At 51.0% G+C, this 20,375-nt stretch overlaps 7 protein-coding genes across 7 annotated transcripts; 2 read left to right on the forward strand and 5 right to left on the reverse strand.

Annotated features, from left to right (window-relative positions):
* Window positions 1-3,287: 3,287 nt before the first annotated feature.
* CTRU02_209799 (negative acting factor) lies at window positions 3,288-5,128 on the forward strand (the record flags this gene model as incomplete). The annotated part of the gene is made up of 3 exons (XM_036720615.1): window positions 3,288-3,983; window positions 4,039-4,938; window positions 5,018-5,128. The coding sequence occupies 3 exons, from the start codon at window positions 3,288-3,290 to the stop codon at window positions 5,126-5,128; spliced, it is 1,707 nt and encodes a 568-aa protein (XP_036587455.1).
* A 761-nt stretch (window positions 5,129-5,889) lies between these two features.
* CTRU02_209800 (uncharacterized protein) lies at window positions 5,890-6,348 on the reverse strand (the record flags this gene model as incomplete). Its single annotated transcript, XM_036720616.1, has 1 exon — window positions 5,890-6,348. The coding sequence occupies one exon, from the start codon at window positions 6,346-6,348 to the stop codon at window positions 5,890-5,892; it is 459 nt and encodes a 152-aa protein (XP_036587456.1).
* Window positions 6,349-7,269: 921 nt separating this feature from the next.
* Window positions 7,270-9,408, reverse strand: CTRU02_209801 (uncharacterized protein; the record flags this gene model as incomplete). The annotated part of the gene is made up of 1 exon (XM_036720617.1): window positions 7,270-9,408. One exon carries the CDS (start codon window positions 9,406-9,408, stop codon window positions 7,270-7,272), a length of 2,139 nt encoding a protein of 712 aa, XP_036587457.1.
* A 4,208-nt stretch (window positions 9,409-13,616) lies between these two features.
* Window positions 13,617-13,904, reverse strand: CTRU02_209802 (uncharacterized protein; the record flags this gene model as incomplete). Its single annotated transcript, XM_036720618.1, has 1 exon — window positions 13,617-13,904. One exon carries the CDS (start codon window positions 13,902-13,904, stop codon window positions 13,617-13,619), a length of 288 nt encoding a protein of 95 aa, XP_036587458.1.
* A 1,206-nt stretch (window positions 13,905-15,110) lies between these two features.
* On the reverse strand, window positions 15,111-16,626 carry CTRU02_209803 (repair protein Rad1/Rec1/Rad17; the record flags this gene model as incomplete). Its single annotated transcript, XM_036720619.1, has 4 exons — window positions 15,111-15,896; window positions 15,979-16,168; window positions 16,378-16,432; window positions 16,488-16,626. The coding sequence occupies 4 exons, from the start codon at window positions 16,624-16,626 to the stop codon at window positions 15,111-15,113; spliced, it is 1,170 nt and encodes a 389-aa protein (XP_036587459.1).
* A 385-nt stretch (window positions 16,627-17,011) lies between these two features.
* On the forward strand, window positions 17,012-18,361 carry CTRU02_209804 (Histone acetyltransferase GCN5; the record flags this gene model as incomplete). The annotated part of the gene is made up of 3 exons (XM_036720620.1): window positions 17,012-17,024; window positions 17,086-17,207; window positions 17,315-18,361. The coding sequence occupies 3 exons, from the start codon at window positions 17,012-17,014 to the stop codon at window positions 18,359-18,361; spliced, it is 1,182 nt and encodes a 393-aa protein (XP_036587460.1).
* Window positions 18,362-19,373: 1,012 nt separating this feature from the next.
* CTRU02_209805 (uncharacterized protein) lies at window positions 19,374-20,375 on the reverse strand (the record flags this gene model as incomplete). The annotated part of the gene is made up of 1 exon (XM_036720621.1): window positions 19,374-20,375. One exon carries the CDS (start codon window positions 20,373-20,375, stop codon window positions 19,374-19,376), a length of 1,002 nt encoding a protein of 333 aa, XP_036587461.1.

Here is a 20,375-nt window from a genome sequence, read left to right on the forward strand (position 1 = left end):
TACGGATATTCAGACGTAAAGAGTATCATCAAGAGGTCAATTTCCAGCTATGCTGTGCAATATGGGAGACTGTTGAAGTTTATCTTGTAGAGACTTTACAAGTAACCAGGCCTATTTCACCAGAAGGTTTAGCAAACCTTAATCAAACCATCACCGCCTGTGACTCGATCCACCGTCCAAGGGCTTAAAACCATGGTTAAAGTCCGTTGTCGTTCTTTACCATTGGCTGATCTGCCAAGTGCTTTAACCTATGAACAGGGATTGCGTTCAATAAAAAGTCAACGATGCAGAGGAAGTGCAGAAAAGAGCAGTGCGACTAAGTGTAGTATAGCAAACCGTACACCACGTATTGCAGAATCTTCAAGTGATCAAGACAGGGATCTTCCTTGTTACGCCAGAGCCACTCAGGCGTACGATGTCGGGCACGACATGATTGATTCAGAGCTCCGATGGAGGTCTTCCAAGTGGTTGAAGTTACGCGACTGATTTCCTGGCGTGCAGCAGAGCTTGTTGGGGCCAAAAATTAGCTTGATGAGAACTGGAAGACGACAGGTATTGAAAGATAAACAGGGCTAGATAGCCTCAAGCAAGCAGTGGCCAACAATATCCTGCTACCGACAAATTCTAGCCCCTGGTTGTCTGAGTTGCAATGGAACGGACCGAGCTAGTAAATCGGGGTGAGCAATGAACAGTGGCCATGATAATTGAACGTCAAACTCGTCACAATCTTCTCTCCAAACGAAGACTCCTCCAGCCTGAAATGTCGTGATAAATCCATTGTCTGACTGATTCTCTTGTGGTACGAAACAGCCCCAAAGAGCATATGGTGTATTGTACGAGCAACTTGAACAACCTACCGTTGCTTTGACCGACTAACACGCCAACAGGACTAGCGCGGCTTTCGTTGCATTGCTGTCTTGTTTCGCAGCATAGCAGACTCGTTGACAGGCCTTGATGGTTGCGTGGTACGTCGCACTGGGTCAGTATGGGTCCTTTTAAAATTGTAGGTCTGACGTTCGTAATACCTATCCCTCATCAGCTGACCGTCTTGGAAAACTGAGTGGCGAAAGGCTGTGAGAAATCGAGCCCCCTATGTGCCATAGCACTTTGATGCTTTACTGGCTTAGGGACGTGCAAACTCAAGCATGCCAGTGATCCTTTTTGGCGCTACGTTGACCCTGGCGGGTAATGTGTGATTAGTAGTCGCATACTGCGTTAAGAACACTGTTGAAACTCCCGTGTCTGGACGAACTTTGGATTATGTATCAGGTTGGGTCGTCTAGCTATGCCATTTGTGTCCCTGCGCTTCTTCCTTTAACACAATGACCTGAGGTTTTTGAGCGTAGAAAATGTTACATTGGGTCTACTGGCCGTGGCCGAACCAGTTGTGACGTATGCTAGCTATTCATTGCTGGTATTTATTCGAAAAATTTAACGGTTGAATTTTTGATAGATTGAACGTAGCCGAGAGCACGCAAACTGTTTACAGGTTAGACGGCTGGGTCAAGCTACAGATAATAGGATGAAGCGAGCTGACAGCCATCACGGAGGGTTTATCAGTAGATCAGCTGTTCAAGTCAATTAGGTGGGGGGAAGGATGGGGCAGTCCGAAGGTACGTTGAAGGATTCCGTGAGGTTTTGAAAGTGTCATCAGATAGACGAACATCTGTGAGGTCGACAACAAAATTAAACTCGCAGCTGTCTTACCGAAATCGAAAAGTGGACCCTGTGATGACCCACACCCAAAATGACAGCAAATAAATGATTCGTTCTCGGCTAGCGCGGATAAGGTCAGCAAGATGTTTAAATTCCCCTTGTCTTCTAAGTAATAAGTTATGCCAGATTTAACCTCACGGGAGACTGGGCATCATGCTTCCACCGTCTCACAAACATCATATGCCATAGGTTTGACTTGTTTCTCAGCGGAATTCCATCCTTGTCAACAAACAGTTGTACTCACCGACCAGTATCCAGAATACGTAGTGGACACCAGGCAACTCGTGCACTCAGCTTTACCATTTTCGACATGGAACAGGTTGCAGGCTGTTGTATGGACGACAGAGACTGGTATAAATTATGTAAGGCACTACTGGCGACTAGAGTTCCTGATTGAGAAGTATTTGATCGAATGAAACAATCCCATCGGCCTCGATGACGAATGAACGGAGTGACTCCACACCGTTTGGTGTCGCATGTGTGTGGGCAAGCATCCGACTCCCAGACCGTTGGAACCCCCAGTTGGCAGTAGACTTAAGTATACCATCTTCGCCAGAATGACATGCTCAGCCCCGCGGTATATTGGCCTGCCGCCAACATCATGCTGGCGTGTTCCCTTCCCAACTCCTGTATCCATGCCGGAGCCGGCCTGACTCGGAACCGAATACCGCGGTCAGATCATGTCTGTTCCCCTCACAAGACACAATCTTTGCCAGCCGTTTGTCTGCCTTCGTTCCGCGGTCAGACTTTGAGGACCCTTTGATCGCAGTCAACAGTGTTTGGACGTTTGGGTCAGGAAGGTATATGGCAAACTCCTAGTGGCTAGACACACAAATCTTTGGATAGAAACTAGCGAACGAGGACTTCGGAGTCACCAACATGGTGGCACGCACATACACACACGCAAGGCTGACACCTGTCTGAGGTGCCATCCTTCTACCGGCTTGCCGAAGAGCCGGGTTGTTCCCTCAATGGCCCACACCAGCATCCTGTCATTCGTTGATCTCTCGTGGTATACTTCATTTGCCGTCTCAAACAATCTGCGCACGAGCCGACGGGGCCACCCTTGATCGACGGAGTCCGCGCATCACCAGGGCTTAGCGGCGCATGAAACAAACCTTCGGGAAGAACAGACAAATTTCCGATCTGCCCAGTCCTAGGCAACCAGAGATGGCCTTCCACCAACGGCGCGATCTCGTTTGATCGTTTGAACTCGTGGCATTCGCCAACGCGTCAAGCCGAGGCCGTAGAGTTTCGCAGAGCGTCCCATCGGTGATCCAGCCATTCCGTTGCTTCTGTTGACCAGGCATTAGGCTGGTAATCAACAGCCCTAGACGTTGGAACGCCTACAGTTCATCGCTATGACATAGTCTCTCCCGCTTTTTCCTTTGACCCTTGCCACTTAGGCTTAAACCGAAAAAAGAACTGCCTCGGAACCTGTGTGCCTGGGACTGACAGGAAGGAAACTTGTGAAAAAGAGCTTGGCCCCTCTCCGCTCCTAGTCTTCGTCCCTACAACTGCCTCGAGCAAACAGGATCGTTGTATATGCCCAGAAACACACTGTCACAGCCATGGTTAATACGGGGAAACCATCTGGAGGCTGCAAGCTGTGCAGAGCTAGGAGGATCAAGTGTGACGAGGCCAAGCCATTTTGCATGAGATGCAAGAAATCCAGACGCCAGTGCCCGGGCTACCGCGATCCTTTTGAAGCCAACATCCGCGACGAGACCGAGGCTACGATTAAGAGATTTAAGAAGGCACGTGGCGAAGATAGTTCCGAGGACGAAAGCAGAGGCATATCGCCGGTTTGCAACAAGCAGTGCTTGACATCAGTAGCCGGCCCCAAGTACAAAACTTTTGACTACTCGAATCCCGCTGCCTTATCCTTCCGCAAGGACGATGACTCTACCGAGGAAGACGAAGGCATTCCGGCATCCCTTTTCGACTCCCTGGGTGAGCAGGCTTCCTGCTACTTCCTGTCCGAGTTCATCATTGTTCCGGTCACGCCTACAGCCAGAGGCTACTACCGCTTCCTACCGAGGTTCTTGAGCCGGCCGAATGTTTCCAAGTGCCTCTCACAAGCCTACAAGGCCGTCTCGCTGGCTGCACTGGCGGCTCGCCGTAGCGTCAACGCGAACTCTGCTCTGTTTCATGCGCAAAACCACTACATGAGGGCTGTACGTGCGGTCAACAAGGCCATCATGGATCCGGAGGAGGTGAAGAACGACCAGACACTTGGTGCGGTGCTGATGCTGGCCTTTTACGAAGTAAGTTGCCTCCAAACATTATTAGAAAAGGGCAAAGAGACCAACACTGCTTTAGATCCTCACCTCGTCCCGCGACTCCATTGCAGAGTATACGAACCACATGAAGGGCGCAGCCATCATTGTCAAGCTCAGAGGGCAAAAGGGGCTTGAGACCCCCGAGGGCGAAGAGATGTTTGCCATCACCAGAAACCAGTGCCTTTCCATCCACTGCCTTCCCAACTCCCCCGAGGTAGCCGAGTTCACCTGGCTTCTACACCACGAATGCCGCGGGCGCATGCAACACGCCATCGCCAGCATGGATATCCAGAGCAGCCAGATCAGACAGGATGTCGACCGCATCCTCGGCGCCGGAGACCGCAAGCCAGAGACGATTCAAAAGGTGCTCGATGCCCTCAAGCGAGCCCAGAGTCTCGAGGCCAAGTTCCGCAAGCTCAACAACGACCCCAGCCCGCAATGGAAGGTCGACACGGTGGACTGGGTGAAGGACCGGTCCGACGAGGAGCTCGACTTTGCGCCAACCTTTACGGGGCCAGTCTACGGTTTCTTCAACCTGCCGCTCGCGATCCTCCACGTCGCCACGTGGTGCTGCCATCTCATGCTGACGACGACGATCCTGCGATGCATGGCCTGGCTCGTGTCTTCCGACGACTACCGCATGGGAGAAGAGTACGAAGAGCTCAAGAATTCGGCGATCCTGCGCATCGAAGACACCATCGCCTCCGCGCCCTTCTTCTGCAAGTGGAACGGCTACGGCGTCGTGGTGGCACAGTTCCCCTGCGGGGACACCAAGCCGGACGACCCCTTGAAGGGCGCCGCCGGCATGATGATTCTGTGGCCCCTGGTCACGGCCTACACGAGCGACTTTGCCACCCCGAGACAGAAACGTTTCCTGAGGGGCCGTCTCAAGCACCTTGCCGATATTGCTGGTATAAAGCAGGCCAACGTTTTCCTCAACGTAAGTACCGTCCTAAAAAAAAAAAAAAAAAAAAAACCTCTCCATTGCAGTCAAACCAGGTCTGACGGCCCAGCCACAGATGCCCATGGAACATGTATCCTCTCCTTCGAAGGAGATTGAGCGCGACTGCAAGCGGAGCGTTTACTCTCCCACGGACGGACTAGAGAAGTTACGATCACTCCCGTTTTAAAGACGACATATACCCTTTCATTGGCCGCATATTTGCGGTTCAACAGTCGTACCTGGATTTGTTAAGAAGCCAGACCATTTTTTCTCTTTATTCTTTTTTTTTTTTGGTTCTCTTTCTTTCTATTTTTAACCCCTCTCCTTCATGTTGTATACTTTCGACGTCAGCGATATCAAATTCTCAAGTGTTTTTTTTATACAGTTACAATCTCTTCTAAATGCGTCATGACACGGCGGATAGCGGGCAAGGTCATGGAAAGTTGTGTGCATAAGCGAGGCATCCTCTGGAGGTGTCGTCCCTCGTGCCGGGACATGCGGTTGGGTTTTCTGGATGGATTTGTAATTTGGCTGGTTCTGAGTTATTTCTGGTCGGGTTTATCATGAAGCGTTGCTTTTGCTTTTTGCGTTTTTCCGCTGTTGGTATATTGCCACATGCTTGAGCTTTGTCAAAGCGGTCAGATGATCCCCTGTATTCTAGATGATTGTGAGCATGACATTATGAAATTTGCATGGCTTGGGTTCTGCTTTGGAATCTGTGCGCTCAGACACCCTGACGGGGAAAATACAGATTAGCATGTTATTCTTTTGGAAATCTTGTTGGTATTTTCCATTGCACGAATCCATCCTGTTCGTGATCTGGTAAGAAAAGGCCCGACAATCTCGGCCCAACACCAAACATAAAGGAAGACAGCCCAACTATTCCAGGACAAGTGAATGGTCCATCCGCCAACACCTAACCCCACGTCCGAATCCTGAAAACAGGCCTCACCGACCTCGTCGACCAACTCCGATCCTCTCCTCCCGACTCCGTCCGCCTCTGCCGCCATCCCCTGGCGTCGGCGTCGTCTGCAGGCCGGCCCGCCCGTGCTGCTGCGCCCTCTGCGCTCTCAACATCTCCTGCTGCCTTCGCAGAATCTCCTGCTGCTGATCCTCATAGTCCTCCAGGTCTTCCGCTGTCATGTCCTCGTCCTGCTGCTGTTGGTGCCGCGCCGCCTGCTGCATCTGCAGCAGCTGTGCCTGCGCGTGACGTTGTTGGGGGGAAGACAACTGCTGCTGCGCTACCTGTTGCTGCAAGATACGCTGTTGTTGCTGTTGCTGCTGCTGCTGTTGGGCCTGGATCAGGACCTGGCGTTCTCGGAGCATGACTTCCCGCGCGCGGCGGTCTTCGTAGGCTGCAATGTCCTCTGCCGTGATGGCGAGGGTTGTTGCAGGGCGGCGGAGCATGGTGTATGATGAGCTGGGATGCGCGTGTGTGACGGATGTTGGTCTGTTTGGGGGATGTTGCCGCGGATAAACCAACTCAGGTTGTTCGTGGGGTGAGTGTGGTGGGTTTTTGCCCAGGCGTGAATCAAAGGCGATGAGTGTGATTGAAGGTAGTACCACTTCAAATCAGTCCTCAGCTGCGTTTACTTGCTGCAAGAGCCTAAACCGCGCCGTACCGCAAGTAGGCAGTGACGAAGCTGTGCCCCAGGTCGGTTAGGCAGGTGAGGTAGGTCGCTTAGTTACCTCCTCTCAGCTAAGGTCCCCAACCAAGTTCGCAATGCAGGATTTTTGGGCAGCCGCCTGTGAATGGGCGGCACAGCTGTTGCGGTTCGCAGATGGCCTGAGATGCGTACGTTCTTTAGCGGGGATGCGGATGCAACAAGGTAGCTGTTGTTAGGGGCGGAGTGCGGTTGGGTGTTGTTGTTGGTTCACATCACTTTTGCTCGCCGCGCGATGGAGAAAAAAAAACGCCACTACAGAAGGACCACGGCCCCCTAACGTGCGGGGCCTGCCGGGGCGGGCGATCCGTGGTGGGGTTAGTTCTTGCCGGGGGTGCCAGTGTGATTTCTCCCTCTTGGGGGTCGATGATCAACAGTGCTCTTGTGAGTTATGTCATACTGTACGTTGGTTCTTATCATGAACCACTGGTGGCTGCCATACTGGACTTGTTGAAGCTGGTCATCGACATCGTCGAGTCAGCCGACACCTACGGTATGGTTAAGGGAAAAAAAAATCCAATCATAAGGGAAGTGGCACAAGCATCGCACAAAGAGAGGCTCCATGAAGGATGTTCTATTATGAATAGGGTCTATGTTGGTTGTCATTTTAAAAGATTGTTGTGTCTGTAATCCATGCATCATTCCGTCATATCGTAACTTGGTCTCAGTAAACCCCAGTAGCGTAAACATTCTCTGCCTCCCATCTAAGAAAATCCCCTAAATCGTGACCGAGGTTGTATCCCATAGGCACTACCTCCGATTCCCCATTGGCGGCTCTAATTGTGACAAGTTCCATCATAGGGCTGGGCGGCAGGCTCTCAAAGCTCCCACGGTTATACCGCTTTGGGTGGCTTTCCATGGTCCACCGTCGAATGTTACATCCCGTCGTGAGAAACTTGGACGCATCGAGGTTGCCCTCGTTCCAGAAGCCGTGCGGGTACTCAAACTCAACCGGGATTGGCAGGTCGATGTCCGACGCGACGGACGACATCGGCGAGTAACCTGACGCCACGCTGGCAGGGCTTGCCGTTGCACTGCTGCTAGCGATCAGCAAGCCGGGGTTGTCGAAGCCAAAGTCCTCGAACCATTCGGTGAGGCCCGAAATCTCGTCGGCTTCAAGTAGTTGAGGGAGATTCGAAGGGTCAGAGAAAAGGTCTCCCGCGCCGAGGATAGCCATCTGAAATGCGGTCCAGTCCAAGGTCTCATCAGGGTCGATTTTCATTCCTTGAGCAACATCTGTCTTGGGGAACCTTATCTTCCCATGCCGAATAGAAGGATGATTGAGTGTGTAGGGTGTAGATTGCAGAAAGAGGAATTCGTCTTCATCTGCGGGCGTAACGGTACGTGTTGTCTGATTTTTTCTTGAGCTCGTATAAGGCGCAGTGTATGGAGTTGTGATGACAACTTCAGGGATCGGTGGCAGCAGTTTTGCCTGCGGTCGAGCAGAGAACCTCAAAGGGTTCTTTGCAGGTGGTGGAGGAGGTTTTATTTCGTCATCATCATCATCATCAGCATCAGCATCCATGTTCTCTTCAATTTCAGTGTTTGCTTTCGATACAGGCATCTTTCGCCGCGGGGACTTCTCTTTCACAGTGAAGCCTCGCTGCATGGCTGGCTCGAGTGTCTTTGGGTGTGACACCATACCATTAGGTGCAACTGCAGCACCAACACCTGCTGCCCCAATCCGAGAGGGGAGATCTTGCAGGTGGAACGGCTCGACGGGTGTCTCGCTTCCCTCGGTGCTAGCTGTTCTTGTGGTGTCGCTCGAAATTCGAGATTGCAGCTGGGACTCACGCCCAGCTCGCATCGCTTGTATGTATTCCGGGCTGAGGAGCTCGTTGACTTCCATCTTGCGGAAAAATTGTCCGCTCAAAATGCCTGCGACATCCTCTCCAAGCTGCCAGCGGGCGCTCTTCTTGGACCTTGACTTGTATTGTGTCTTCTTTGACTTCTTTCTTCTTGGCCTTGATGTGGAAAAGCTGGAGACATGCCGAGTTGGAGGGGGCAGCGGTGGGGTCCTATTCGCAGAATGTGGCTCATCCATTTTTGATATCTTTGGAGATTGGAAGACAGTCATGGGTCGGGTATCTGAAGATGGAGGAAAGGATGCTACTGCTGTTTTTGCCTCTTCGATGGCCGTGCCTACAGCTTTAAAGGCTTCGTCGGTCTCACGAATAAGGTCTTGAACATTCAATGACCACTTTTCTAGCCCGTCATCCTCTGCTGTTGTTGGAGGAGTGATAGTAGTTGTCGTGAATGCCGGATGTTCTGATGAGTCTACATGGCCAGCCTCAAACGTTTTGATGCCGGGCGATGAGAAGCTTGCGGGCACCATATGCTGTTTTATCTGTAGAGGAGAGATACAGAGGTGTCTGCGGTCCGCAAGGCGTTTTGGTGCTGTGGAGCGAGATGCCCGAGGCTGTGATCTGGAAGAACAAAGGGCGTCGTTTTCTTCGTATGAGGACGCTGTATGCGTACTACCTTCATGGCCACTCAAAGAACCCGAGGAAGATTGAGGCGAGCCCTCAGCTAGGAAAAATGCATTGCTAGGGATCCTCCTGATGCTTTTTGTCCTTCTTGCGAGGGCATCCTCCCTTGAAGGCCGCCTGGCGTTGTCGTTTGACTGACGTCTGGACGGCGCCCATGACTTTGACTTTTGTTGCTTGCTTTGGGTGTCGATGTTGTATAAGTCCTCACTCATGGCAGAGTCGTCCGAGTGACGACGCTCGTCCACATCAACACCAACTGTATGCAGACGACGAGGTGAGATCAACCTCCGGATGCTGAAGCTTGAATGAGACATTCTGATGAAATCAGGCGTGTATAAGGTTGTCATAGAACAGGGCGGAAATTGGTGGGCTACTACGACTGGTAGCCGTACATAGGATATATGAGGTTATGAAGGCGAAGAGTTGTTTATACTCCTTCAACAAGTGACGTGATCACGAAAGGGATTCATAACTCAAGGAAGGGCAGAACAAAGAGAAGAGACGGATGGATGGCTTCTGGGGCGAAGGGCAATGGCAGAGAGTAAACTGTATGTATGTTGTTTTCGACCTGCACGTATCACAAATAAAAGCAAGCGAGTCGTAGCCATCTTGGCCAGCTGATAACCCTGCCAGTATAGGTACCATGTCTGCCGAGTGAAGCTGGATACTTTTAGTCAGGGACACTCGCAGCGTGGATTGGCCTTACCCGGTCATCCTAGGTGTATGGAGGGTGGCATTGGGTGTGGTCGAGGGTTTGTGGTGCAGTGCGAGTTGCGGCGGTGCACGAAACCAACCTGGTCCCTGTCGACTCGTGCAGACAAACTGCGTGAGAGTGGAGGTTGTAGGGGCCCTTGGCTAGTTACTCGGCCTAGGGCCGATGTGGCCCCCAGTTCCTCGTCATTTTTATAGCGCCTATTGGCTGGCTTCGCCGGCAGGTTGCTATTACTGGCCCAACCTGTCCACGGATGGACTTTTCCCAAGGCCGAGGAGGGTGGAGGGGGCCGGGAAGTTGTCATCGGGGGCATTTTTGGAGTGGTAGGCGGCCTTAACGGTAGGGGTAGCAATGCATGCGTTCATCGCCAGTCTTTCCAGCGTGTGATGTACCTGTCGCGAGCATGGAAAGTTCCTTTACACATGGCTGTTAAGTTTGGAACCCTCGTCGATTCCTCTTTCTCTTGATTCTTGTCCAGGTTCCCGAGCCCATCGTACAGTCAGCCTTGTGGAGGTTACTTGACGTGATCCAGCTGTCAAGCAATATGGACCATCGTGGCCAGAGTAACAGTTGATCCTATAGGTGGACGGTTTTAATCTCGTCATTGGAGGCGTATGTCGTACTAAGGGAGGGACCGTCGGTCAGCTGCAGGTGCGAGAGAGATGCGACTCGAGGAATTCATCGCTGTACGACAAGACCGGCGGCGACATGCAGAGGCGAAAGACCAGTGGGATCTCATCCGGCCCGTCTCTCAAACGTGGAGACACCAGTTGTTGCTAGAGACCAGGAGAGTCGAGGCAAGGGAACACGAGTTGAAAGGAACTTGTGTCCAACCAGTGCCATGTTTATTAAGGAAAGGATTGAAACAGTGACAGGTCAAGCCAGCCATAGAACTGGGACTTGTCCTCGCCTGTTTGCTACTTTGGGATGAGCGGCGATGCTGTATTTGCAACCTCGAGGGCACAATGCTAGGACGGATTCAGCAGATCCGGGCGACTGGTTGCTGGCGAACGCTTTCGAATGACAGGATGTCATCTTCAACTGCCGGAAGTCATTTTTGTGAAAGGTAGCAACTCGCTCGGCTTGCGATCAGCGAAAGAGAAACTTTGCTGCAATCTGTCAAAGGGCGATTGATTGTTCCTGGATCAACATGCACGCAACGTAGCCCTCGGTAGGTAAGCCGCAAGGGTCGACATGCCACTTACCTTTCAGACTCTGAGCAAACCTGCCATGTCTAACAGGAGCAAGCAAAGTAACAAAGCCAGATTTACTCCGTACCGATTGCAATCAATCGATTCGCCATTTTTGCTTCACAGAAAGGACCAAGGCAGATCATTGCAGTGCCTCTAGTACAGAACGAGGGGTTGGAAGCGAGGCTAGGCGAAGATGCGCATGCCGGAAAGAAAAAAAAAAAAAGAGATGGAAATGCGGCCGCAAATCTCATGCGTCTTCCCGGTGACACGACTTAGGGGATTGGGTGAGTCCACAATGGAGGACTGGGGGGCTGTTTCATACCCAAGCATCTCACGATGGTTTCCCAATGGGGATGATTATTTGCCGGGAAGGGCAGCGACGATGCAAATGATTTGAAAAAAGATACACGTAGGTGAATGGCGGGGCGGCAGAGTGCTCTCCCCGGTTGTCCGGCCGTAAGAAGATATGACGAGCTAGGGCTGAGAGGTGCCCAATGACGTCGAGGGTGGGTGGATGTTGGTTCCATTGGTTGGTAATAGTAGTGAAGAAGCAAAGGGAACGAACCATCCTGTCGAGAGATCGATTTGTGGCTCAGGGCAAGGAAGGTTTACTTGGAGTTGCAGATAAGTTGAGTAGAAGCTGGCTTAGCATTTGCCTGACGCCGAAGCAACTACACATTGTCCGCGAGGTGACCAGTCCTCCCACTGACTAGCCCCTGGCCCTTGCAGATACCCTGTTGGAACTAGTTAGTGTGTGGGGACCAGTTCCTGCGATTTCTTCGAACTGTCCTGGGTGATCTAGAAGCTCAATTACTTAGGCCAGCCAACCGGAATGACAGGCATGGCAACAGTGAACGATGAGTTGCTTTTTTCTTCAACACGAACTCTTCAAATCTTTAAATTTGCTGTTTCACTGCGGTATTCGAGATACCTACTTCCATTCTCCACTATCAGCCCACTGGCAAAACCACTTTGCGGCCATTACAAGAGTACATGACTGATGATCTTCCGCCGTTCCATTTCCACCGGGAGTCGTTTCTCATTCACGTCTGTCAAAGTTGAACGCATAAGCTGTCAAGGCGATCGGTTCGAACTATGTCATGCTCAGGCATCACCCTCGCCATTCTTTTCTATTTCGGACCCTGCGAATGGAACCTCGGCGCCCCCCTTGACCCAATACCCCTGTTGCTGCCGCACACTGTCTACAAGGGTATTGAACCTTGGATCCCTCCTCTAAACTGCGGGACTATTCAAGCAGCATATACTCGGAGCGCAAAAGAAGACGAAGACAAGGGAGAAGTTCGGATAGGTAGATAATAAAGATAGAATTCAATCAAACCAAGGCACAGAATCCCATCAAAAGTCAAAAAGATGACTGGGTAGCCGGATTTTCCAGCTTGCCCGCCGCGTGCCAACTTATCCATGCCTGTACCTTCGTACAAGATGAGACATGACAGTCGATCCGGCTCTCAACCTCTCCTCAGTTTTGCTTTTTTAACGTATCTTTGTTCTCAGGTGACGCCTATCTCGGTGGTTCTATGGCCGTTTTAGCTTTGTCAAATCATCTACGGACGTAAAAGGCCAGGTGCTATCTTGGCATCACGCGATACTTGCGATACATTTCAGCTATGAAGATTTTCAAACCTGCCCATGAGGCCTGCCGTAATGTAGTCATATCTGAAATTTCGAAGTAATTATAGATACGAACTTTCTCAAGTTTGAACTGGCCGTGGTAATCTGACAAGGCGGCAGGATGATAAAATAACCTGAGTTTCTTCCATCCGTTGTTCTCAGTGCTGCACTTAATAGGTACTTGGATTTTGCCAGAAAAGTAAATACGAGATAAGTCAAGTTGACATCAGGAAACGGACAACGAAATGACATATTATAATAAGAACAGTTTCGTTTTTTTGCGCCGTCAGCACGGGCTGCTCAGGAAGGCCTAGATGGGGTTGCATCGCCCATACTATCACAACATGTGGATATATAGTATCCTAGCCCTGGTATGCACTCCTTCCCAGGTTCCCGACGAAATTCTGACCGATCCATCGTAGTATTTATGGAGTACTGATGCAATCGCTGTTCAGGCTTGATCGCCGATAAGAATATTAAGCGCTCGCTTGCACGGCTAATGAACATAGGGACACAAGAGTAGGATCGGCAAGCAAGTTCGTTTAAAAATTATGCTATTGATATCTAAGCGCCCCCCAGGCTTTTTGAGCCTAATACTATTAAGTTAATTTGCAATTACTATTCTCCTCGCTGCAGTTCCCAGCCAATGGCTATTCCGCTAGCCTTTGTTTGCTGGGTAATGATAGAAATATCTCTTTTAGAGATTTGCCCCCCCCAATGATGCCAGTAGATGGCTGTTTTTCCCGAATCCCAAACGCCGATTGATGACTGCATTTCGCGTCGACAAAAAAAGAAAATTTCCGTTGAATAGGTGTTTTCCGTTCTGATATTGATATTCTTGTTTTCAAAAAGGTGTAATAATGGTTGATGGTTGTAGTAGGTGGCCGTGCTGTGATGCCCCCTACTGACTAAGAATGGGCGCCTCCGGGTATCGTGATTATGATTGTATTAAGTAATATTCTTCGGCGTTGTTTCCCGGTGCCATTTAGAGAATCTCGCTGTTGATGCGGATCTCGTGGGTAGTCGTTGTCTTCATGTAAGACTTGGCTGCGTACCGAGGAACATAGGGTGTCCTCTGGACTGGCTCGTCAACCATGAGACGCTCCTCCTCCTCAGAAGTACCCCTCGAGAAGATCGAAGCGAGAGAAGCGCTACGGCTGGTTTTCCTGGAAGGGCCGGAGAAGGAACCGGAGGATGAAGAAGAGATGGAGCTGCGGGATCCGCGGCGGGAGCTGAAGGCATCGAGCCAGTTGCCGGAGTTCTTGGAGAACATTTTGAAAGAGCGGTTGTTGGTGGTGTTGGAGGAATGAGGAGTATTGATGAGATTTATAGTGTTCAGCTGGCTGTTGATGTTGCTGCTATTATTGTTTGGTGATGATGATGATGATGTTATTGTTGGTTGTTGCTGATGATGAGAATAAAAACGTTGAACAGGGCGGGTAAGACCTCGACTTTATAAGTAAAAGATATCGACGAGGATCTTTCGATGACCGATAAAAGAAGCACGCGAGAGTGATTCAAGTTCCAATTACCGATCAACGCAACGGATACGGGCTCAAAGAAAATCAAGGTTGATAGACGAGTAGTAAAGCCTACCCACCAGAACTCGGTATTCGAGTGAAAGGCAACAAGTGGGAAAGAGCCTAGTTTGGGCTGGTTCACGATGCCTACGTCCGCAAGTGATGGATGGCCTAGCCATCATACTTCCGCAAACAGATGAGAGATATATCTACCGACTGCAATAAGTCAGTCAGCCACAACCAACGGACTCTATGGGTTGCCAGATGGCGCAAGATTCCAGTCGGCTGGCCCGCAATCTCCTGTCAAGTTTCTTCCGACCGAGACATCAACAAGTCCGTTTAACGCCTCGTCCACGCCATTGCCGTTTGCGAACATGAGTACTTCGCCTTCCCCTCCTGTCATCATCCTACTTTGGATGGTATGGCTCCCAATTCGCCCTATTGTGAGGGCCGCGGTATGCAACCCGTACCAACGAGTCCCGGCCTTTCTCCACCCTTCGGGGCTTGAGGCGGTGGCGGTGGAATGCTGTTCTGGGAACAAGCGCCAGTTAGTGTACTGGACAGATTGCTTCCTCGCCTCAATGAGCCTCTTCCGCAAGAAGAAGTCTCCCAGAGGAGTAAGAGTGCGGATAATGGAGACCCGAAGTCACCTGGTCTTTGCACTAGAGCTGTCATTCCCGAGTGGCGCTCTGTCAGACTCGACGCCAACGTCTTCAAGGAAAGGGCAGCCGCGCACCTTGTTCGCCCTAAACTCGGGAACGGGAGAGCACGGTCCATTGTTAGGCTCAGGCTCGACGCATGCGGACATGAAAACCAAAGCAATTAACTAACCATGAAGAGGACCTAGACTTCAGTGGTATGATCTATGGAGAACGTTGTTATCCCTCTACACAAAATCACTAACTTGAATGACAGTTTTTCGGCATTTATTCGGAGCGACCAATTTGTTATGGGAATGCTCAGACATCTTCTAAACTGCCGTCCTCTTCGCCATCATCATCATGCGAGATGTAAGGAACAAAGCGAAAGTCCAAAAAGCTCACTCCTCCGTTATCCTGCTCAACCATGAACTGCAAGCTCAAGACGCCTTGTTCGTCGCCCCGAAAACTTATCTTGCTCGCAATCCGCATGGCTTCCGTCGAGTACTTAATTAAGTCAAATTTGTACGATTGAGTCCAGTCTTCGCGAATCGAGAAAGTCTCCAGCAGCTCGCGCCCCTTCGCAAAGGTCACGCTAGAGGAGCCCAGATCTCCGGTACCGGAAAGAGTTAGATAAGGTGAGGCTTTCGAGGCTGCAATTGTAAGGCGATTAGGTCCGGTGGGAGCCAGCTCAGCCAGCGCGTCAAGTAAGTAGCGCGCCAACATGATGATCTTGAATGAAAGGTTCTCTCGGTCGAACGGTATCTCCTCTGGTATTTCAGGTAGATAGGTCGTGAGGCTCGCAGTGGTCTTGACACCTCCTTCCTCGATTACGATGTCAAAGCAGCCACCTTCTTCCTTGTAGATTAAGCTGCAGGTCCCACCAATGCCCAGAGCTTGGTTACTAAACGCATCTGGGCGGTAATTCCGAATGTTGCTGTGGTACATGTCCTGCTCAGCTCTGTGGGTCCGAGTTGCGACATCGACGGCTCCAAAAATTTGAATAGTGTCGAGCAGGGAAGGTAAGTTGATCTGGAAATTCGGAAGGGTTGGCTGCGAGCTATTTACACCATCGCCGAGATTGAGAGAATACGATGTGAAGAGCTTCTTGTCAAGGAAGGCAGTGCCTGAGATACGGTCATTATAAAGCAAGTATGAAACGTCTACTACACAACTTGCCTTGCATGACCCTTGAGAGATCGGCCGCGAATCTAATACCATCCTCCTGGAGCTGTACATGGACTTTGCTGGTAAAATTGATCGTTTTGAGAAGCTGGTGCAGAGGCTTCGTCGAGCTAGCCACAGCGCGAAAGAGTGGCTCGGGATGCCCCCCAGCCTGTGAAATAACTTCTGACATTGTGCCTAATATGAGGACGCGTGTTGTAAGGTATAATCACCCGAGATGTGGAGAACGGTGATATGGAACGTTTCTTGGTTGTTTCTAAAGTACAAGGCCGCCGCCGACTTGAAATGACTCTTGGGGTATCTTAAACGTAGACTCCGACCGCGCAGAACATGTAAACCGTTCCAAATCTAAGAAACTATTCATCAGAGGACGTCTGAAATAAAGGGAAGTGGAAAGACTTACGCAATGGCAACAGAAGCAGGAACACCCAGAGCGGGGATGTTAGCAAAGGACCGGTCTGCACAGCAGGTTAGATTATCTATACAAGTGGTGGGTCCAGAGAAGAGACTCACTCAGGGCGAAGACACCGGTAACCGAAATACCCGCGAGGAGAAGAAGAAACGCAATGAAGAACTGCGAATCCTTGGCAACGGCGGGATGGAACGGCGTGCTAGCAGCAGCTTGCCAGATCTTAGGCAGCGAGGAGTCCATCTGCTACTGAGGCGAAGTGAAATTCTTCTTTGGTCGGAATGGGCTAAATACGTTGTTTGGTAAAGAGTGTCTGACCTTTATGTGCGCGCACAAATCGTTGCTTCACAATGGTGTTCAAAAGGTGTTGGCAGCGTGCTGGAAGATCACGAAGGTGTAGCTTCCCCAAACGTGTTCTAAGCTCCAGGTCCACCATGAAATTGTGGCCTGAACTAAATAGGCTTAGCGCTATCCCACCTCCTGCACATCGCCCCACTTACATTTTATCGGCCTACGGAGAAATAGCAAAGCCTAGCGCGGCATGTCATCAACTCTCGAGGCATCACGACAACATTCTTCGACAAGGTTCATCGAATCAGGCCTGTAAAGGCTCGCTAGTGAGGCCATAATGAAGGAAGAAAGTAAGTCGCATACTCTTCGCGATTAATAGGTGCTTCAAGCAGTGCTGACGCGATGTTTCAGACGCAAAGCGCAAAGCCGAGGACGAACCCTCCTCTCCTACCGCGAACAAAAGGGTCAAGCACAATGAGTCGGCGGAGCCAGAGAAGAAGCCGGCTATGAAGCCAATTCCGTTCCCCGAGAAGGTACGTGTAATTCATGTACTGTGTCGCGATAGCGACACGTTGAAGCCCGCAGCGCTGTTTACAACCTGCTTGCTATGATGGACCCGCAAGCTGATCGCAGTCTGCAGCCCGCCGTCATCGAAGAACGGACCGGCGAAATCGAGTTCCGCGTTGTGAACAACGATAACGAGCGCGAATCCCTTATAATCCTCACAGGTCTCAAGTGCATCTTTCAGAAACAACTTCCGAAGATGCCCAAAGACTATATCGCGCGTCTCGTGTACGACCGGACCCACTTGTCCATCGCGATCGTCAAGAAGCCCCTCGAAGTAGTCGGCGGCATCACCTACCGTCCGTTCAAGGGCCGTCAGTTTGCCGAAATTGTGTTTTGTGCCATTAGTTCCGACCAGCAGGTCAAGGGCTATGGTGCGCATCTTATGTCCCATCTCAAGGACTATGTAAAAGCTACAAGCGATGTCATGCACTTCCTTACCTACGCCGACAACTACGCCATTGGATACTTTAAGAAGCAGGGGTTTACCAAAGAGATCACGCTAGATAAGAGCGTCTGGATGGGGTACATTAAGGACTACGAGGGTGGTACTATTATGCAGTGTTCCATGCTTCCACGGGTACGATATCTTGAGATGGGCCGTATGCTATTGAAGCAGAAGGAGTGCGTGCAGGCCAAGATCCGTGCCTACTCCAAATCCCATATCGTTCATGCTCCTCCAAAGGAGTGGAAGAATGGCGCGAAACCCATTGACCCGCTAAGCATCGATGCCATTCGTGCATCTGGCTGGTCACCGGACATGGACGAGCTCGCCCGCCAGCCACGACATGGTCCCAACTACAACCAACTATTACATCTTCTCAACGATCTGCAGAACCACCAGTCCGCCTGGCCTTTCCTTGTACCAGTCAATAAGGATGATGTGGCCGACTACTATGAGGTCATCAAGGAGCCCATGGATCTCAGCACCATGGAGACGAAGCTTGAGGCCGATCAGTACGCCACACCGGAAGACTTTATCCGCGACGCCAAGCTCATCTTCGACAACTGCCGCAAGTACAATAACGAGTCTACACCGTATGCGAAGAGTGCCAACAAACTGGAGAAGTACATGTGGCAGCAAATCAAGGCCATCCCGGAGTGGTCTCACCTCGAGCCGTAGAAGGGTGAGAGTGAAGCTCCGCAACGGAGGTCGCCTAGGGTGAGCGAAAGGCTGGAGGCCGTCTCTTCATGAGTGTAATGAAACAAAATGGGTGGGTGATTTGGGAATAGGATACAGGACTTGGCGTTGTTCGGCTTGTGTTTCCCTCTTTTCAAGACAGATATCACGTGGGACGGGCTTAATTGTCCAGATTGTTGGAAATGCATAACAGGGGGTAAACGGCGTTCATAGTGGTAGGCGGGGGACTGTATTGTTAGTCTTATACGATAAGCCCAACATCTAAAGTGGAGTAGCTGTGAAGTGAATTTCTTGTTTAATTTCAACACAGTTCACCATCACGATACATCGTCACAGAGTGTAATGTGTTATAATATCTCGATAGTGATGTCAAATTAGCACTTTTGTAGTTGAGGGTACTTCGCTAGATGCCAGAGCATCTTTGGAAGCAAGCCCTGAAATGCAGAGAGTTTTCGTTTCTCGTAATCCCTTGTGCTCGCTAAACTGACTAGTCCTGGTAAGTCCTCGAAATAGAAAATCAAAAACAATCCTCCAACGCCGGGGGAATAACCGAGTGATATGAGGGACCTGCCGCATTTTGAGGGCGATCTTCCCTGTGCCTAGAAATCTCAATGAACTCTAGTATAAAGAGGCAAAATAGTGAACCAGCTTGTATTTCCCATGCAATCAGGACTTCGGGCGCGCAAAATAGTCAAAGAAGGACAGAAGTCGAAACCCAACAACTGTTGGGGGTTCGTCCTGTTTAGTTGACGGCGTCCCCAAAAAGTCTTGCCAATATTGCTGCCATTGACTCGGAAGGAACACTTTGAGGCTGCGATGCCCGAAGTCTTTCGGCAGACGCTCTCGCCTCCCATGCTGCGACGGCTCGTCTGACACTCGGGGGGTATGTGAACGGTATATTGGCCCTTTGAATCTCTGTCCATTCCACCATTTCCCGCGGGGTCATCACGTGTGAGACTGCGAGTCGCCGCTCAGAAGCAGGCTCTGGGGTACTCTATGCCCCTGGAGCCTGCGCCGCCCGGTGCAAAGTCGGTGCGGTGCCACTGTCACCTACAGGGAGGCGAAGACCAGAATGTGTGCGTCGCCAGTTCGCAATGCCGCCGATATGGTGTTCGTCAGTGCCTCTGCGCTCTCGAGTGATGGTAGATATGGGACGAGACCGAGAAAGTGCCACTGAGTCCTCATCACCACTAGAGGTTTGGGCCTCAAGGGTGCGGCGAATGATGTCGTGGAGGAAGTCAGGAATGTCCTGCCATTGACCAGCTCGAGCTGCAGTCAACATGCCGGTAGGGAACGATGCCTGCGGTACAGCAGTATCGTCAACCCCTCGGGTAAGGTGGCTGCTAGTAATAAACGGCAGCTCACCGCTCTCAATAACATTCTTCAGCCACTGCTCCCATTCCTCATCTAGAACTGTAGTCATGTCTCCAGCTTCTCGTTGGGCTGCTCGCTCCCTCAGTCTCTGATTCAGGGCCTCACCAACACTATGAAGCTCCTCTTCGCTCTCTTCGCCGTCCATATCCTCATCGCCGGGATCCGTCGCATCGTCCGTCTCAACTGAGCGCGATCGGGCGTTGCGTGGGGGTACAACAGGGCGGTCTTCTGGCTCGACCCAGTCAGGAAAACCATCGCCTGCAGTATCCCGGATAGTGATGCCCTGCTCCTTCTCATAGCGCTCCTTGGCCCATTTTGTGCCCTCCCACTTTGTAAGAGCAGCGATTTCGTTGGGTGTAAGCCGAAGATTATCAAAAGCTCGAAAGAGGCGACGGTGCCAGGTCCAACGGCTCAGACGGATGCGGTGGATTGGGTTGCAATAGTCGAGTCCTGGGTACTTGGCCTCTTGCGTGTCGAGGTGGCCGTAGAAGGAATGGACCTCTTGACGGACTTCCAGGATCAGGCTACGCTGCAAAAGGGCATGAAAGTTCTGAGGGTCGCTCGCACGAGGTTTAGGGAACATGTGCTCGTAAACGAGCTGGTCGACAGGGCGTCCCTTCAT

This window comes from Colletotrichum truncatum (genome assembly GCF_014235925.2).
Source record: "Colletotrichum truncatum strain CMES1059 chromosome Unknown Contig_0006, whole genome shotgun sequence".
NCBI lineage: Eukaryota > Fungi > Ascomycota > Sordariomycetes > Glomerellales > Glomerellaceae > Colletotrichum > Colletotrichum truncatum.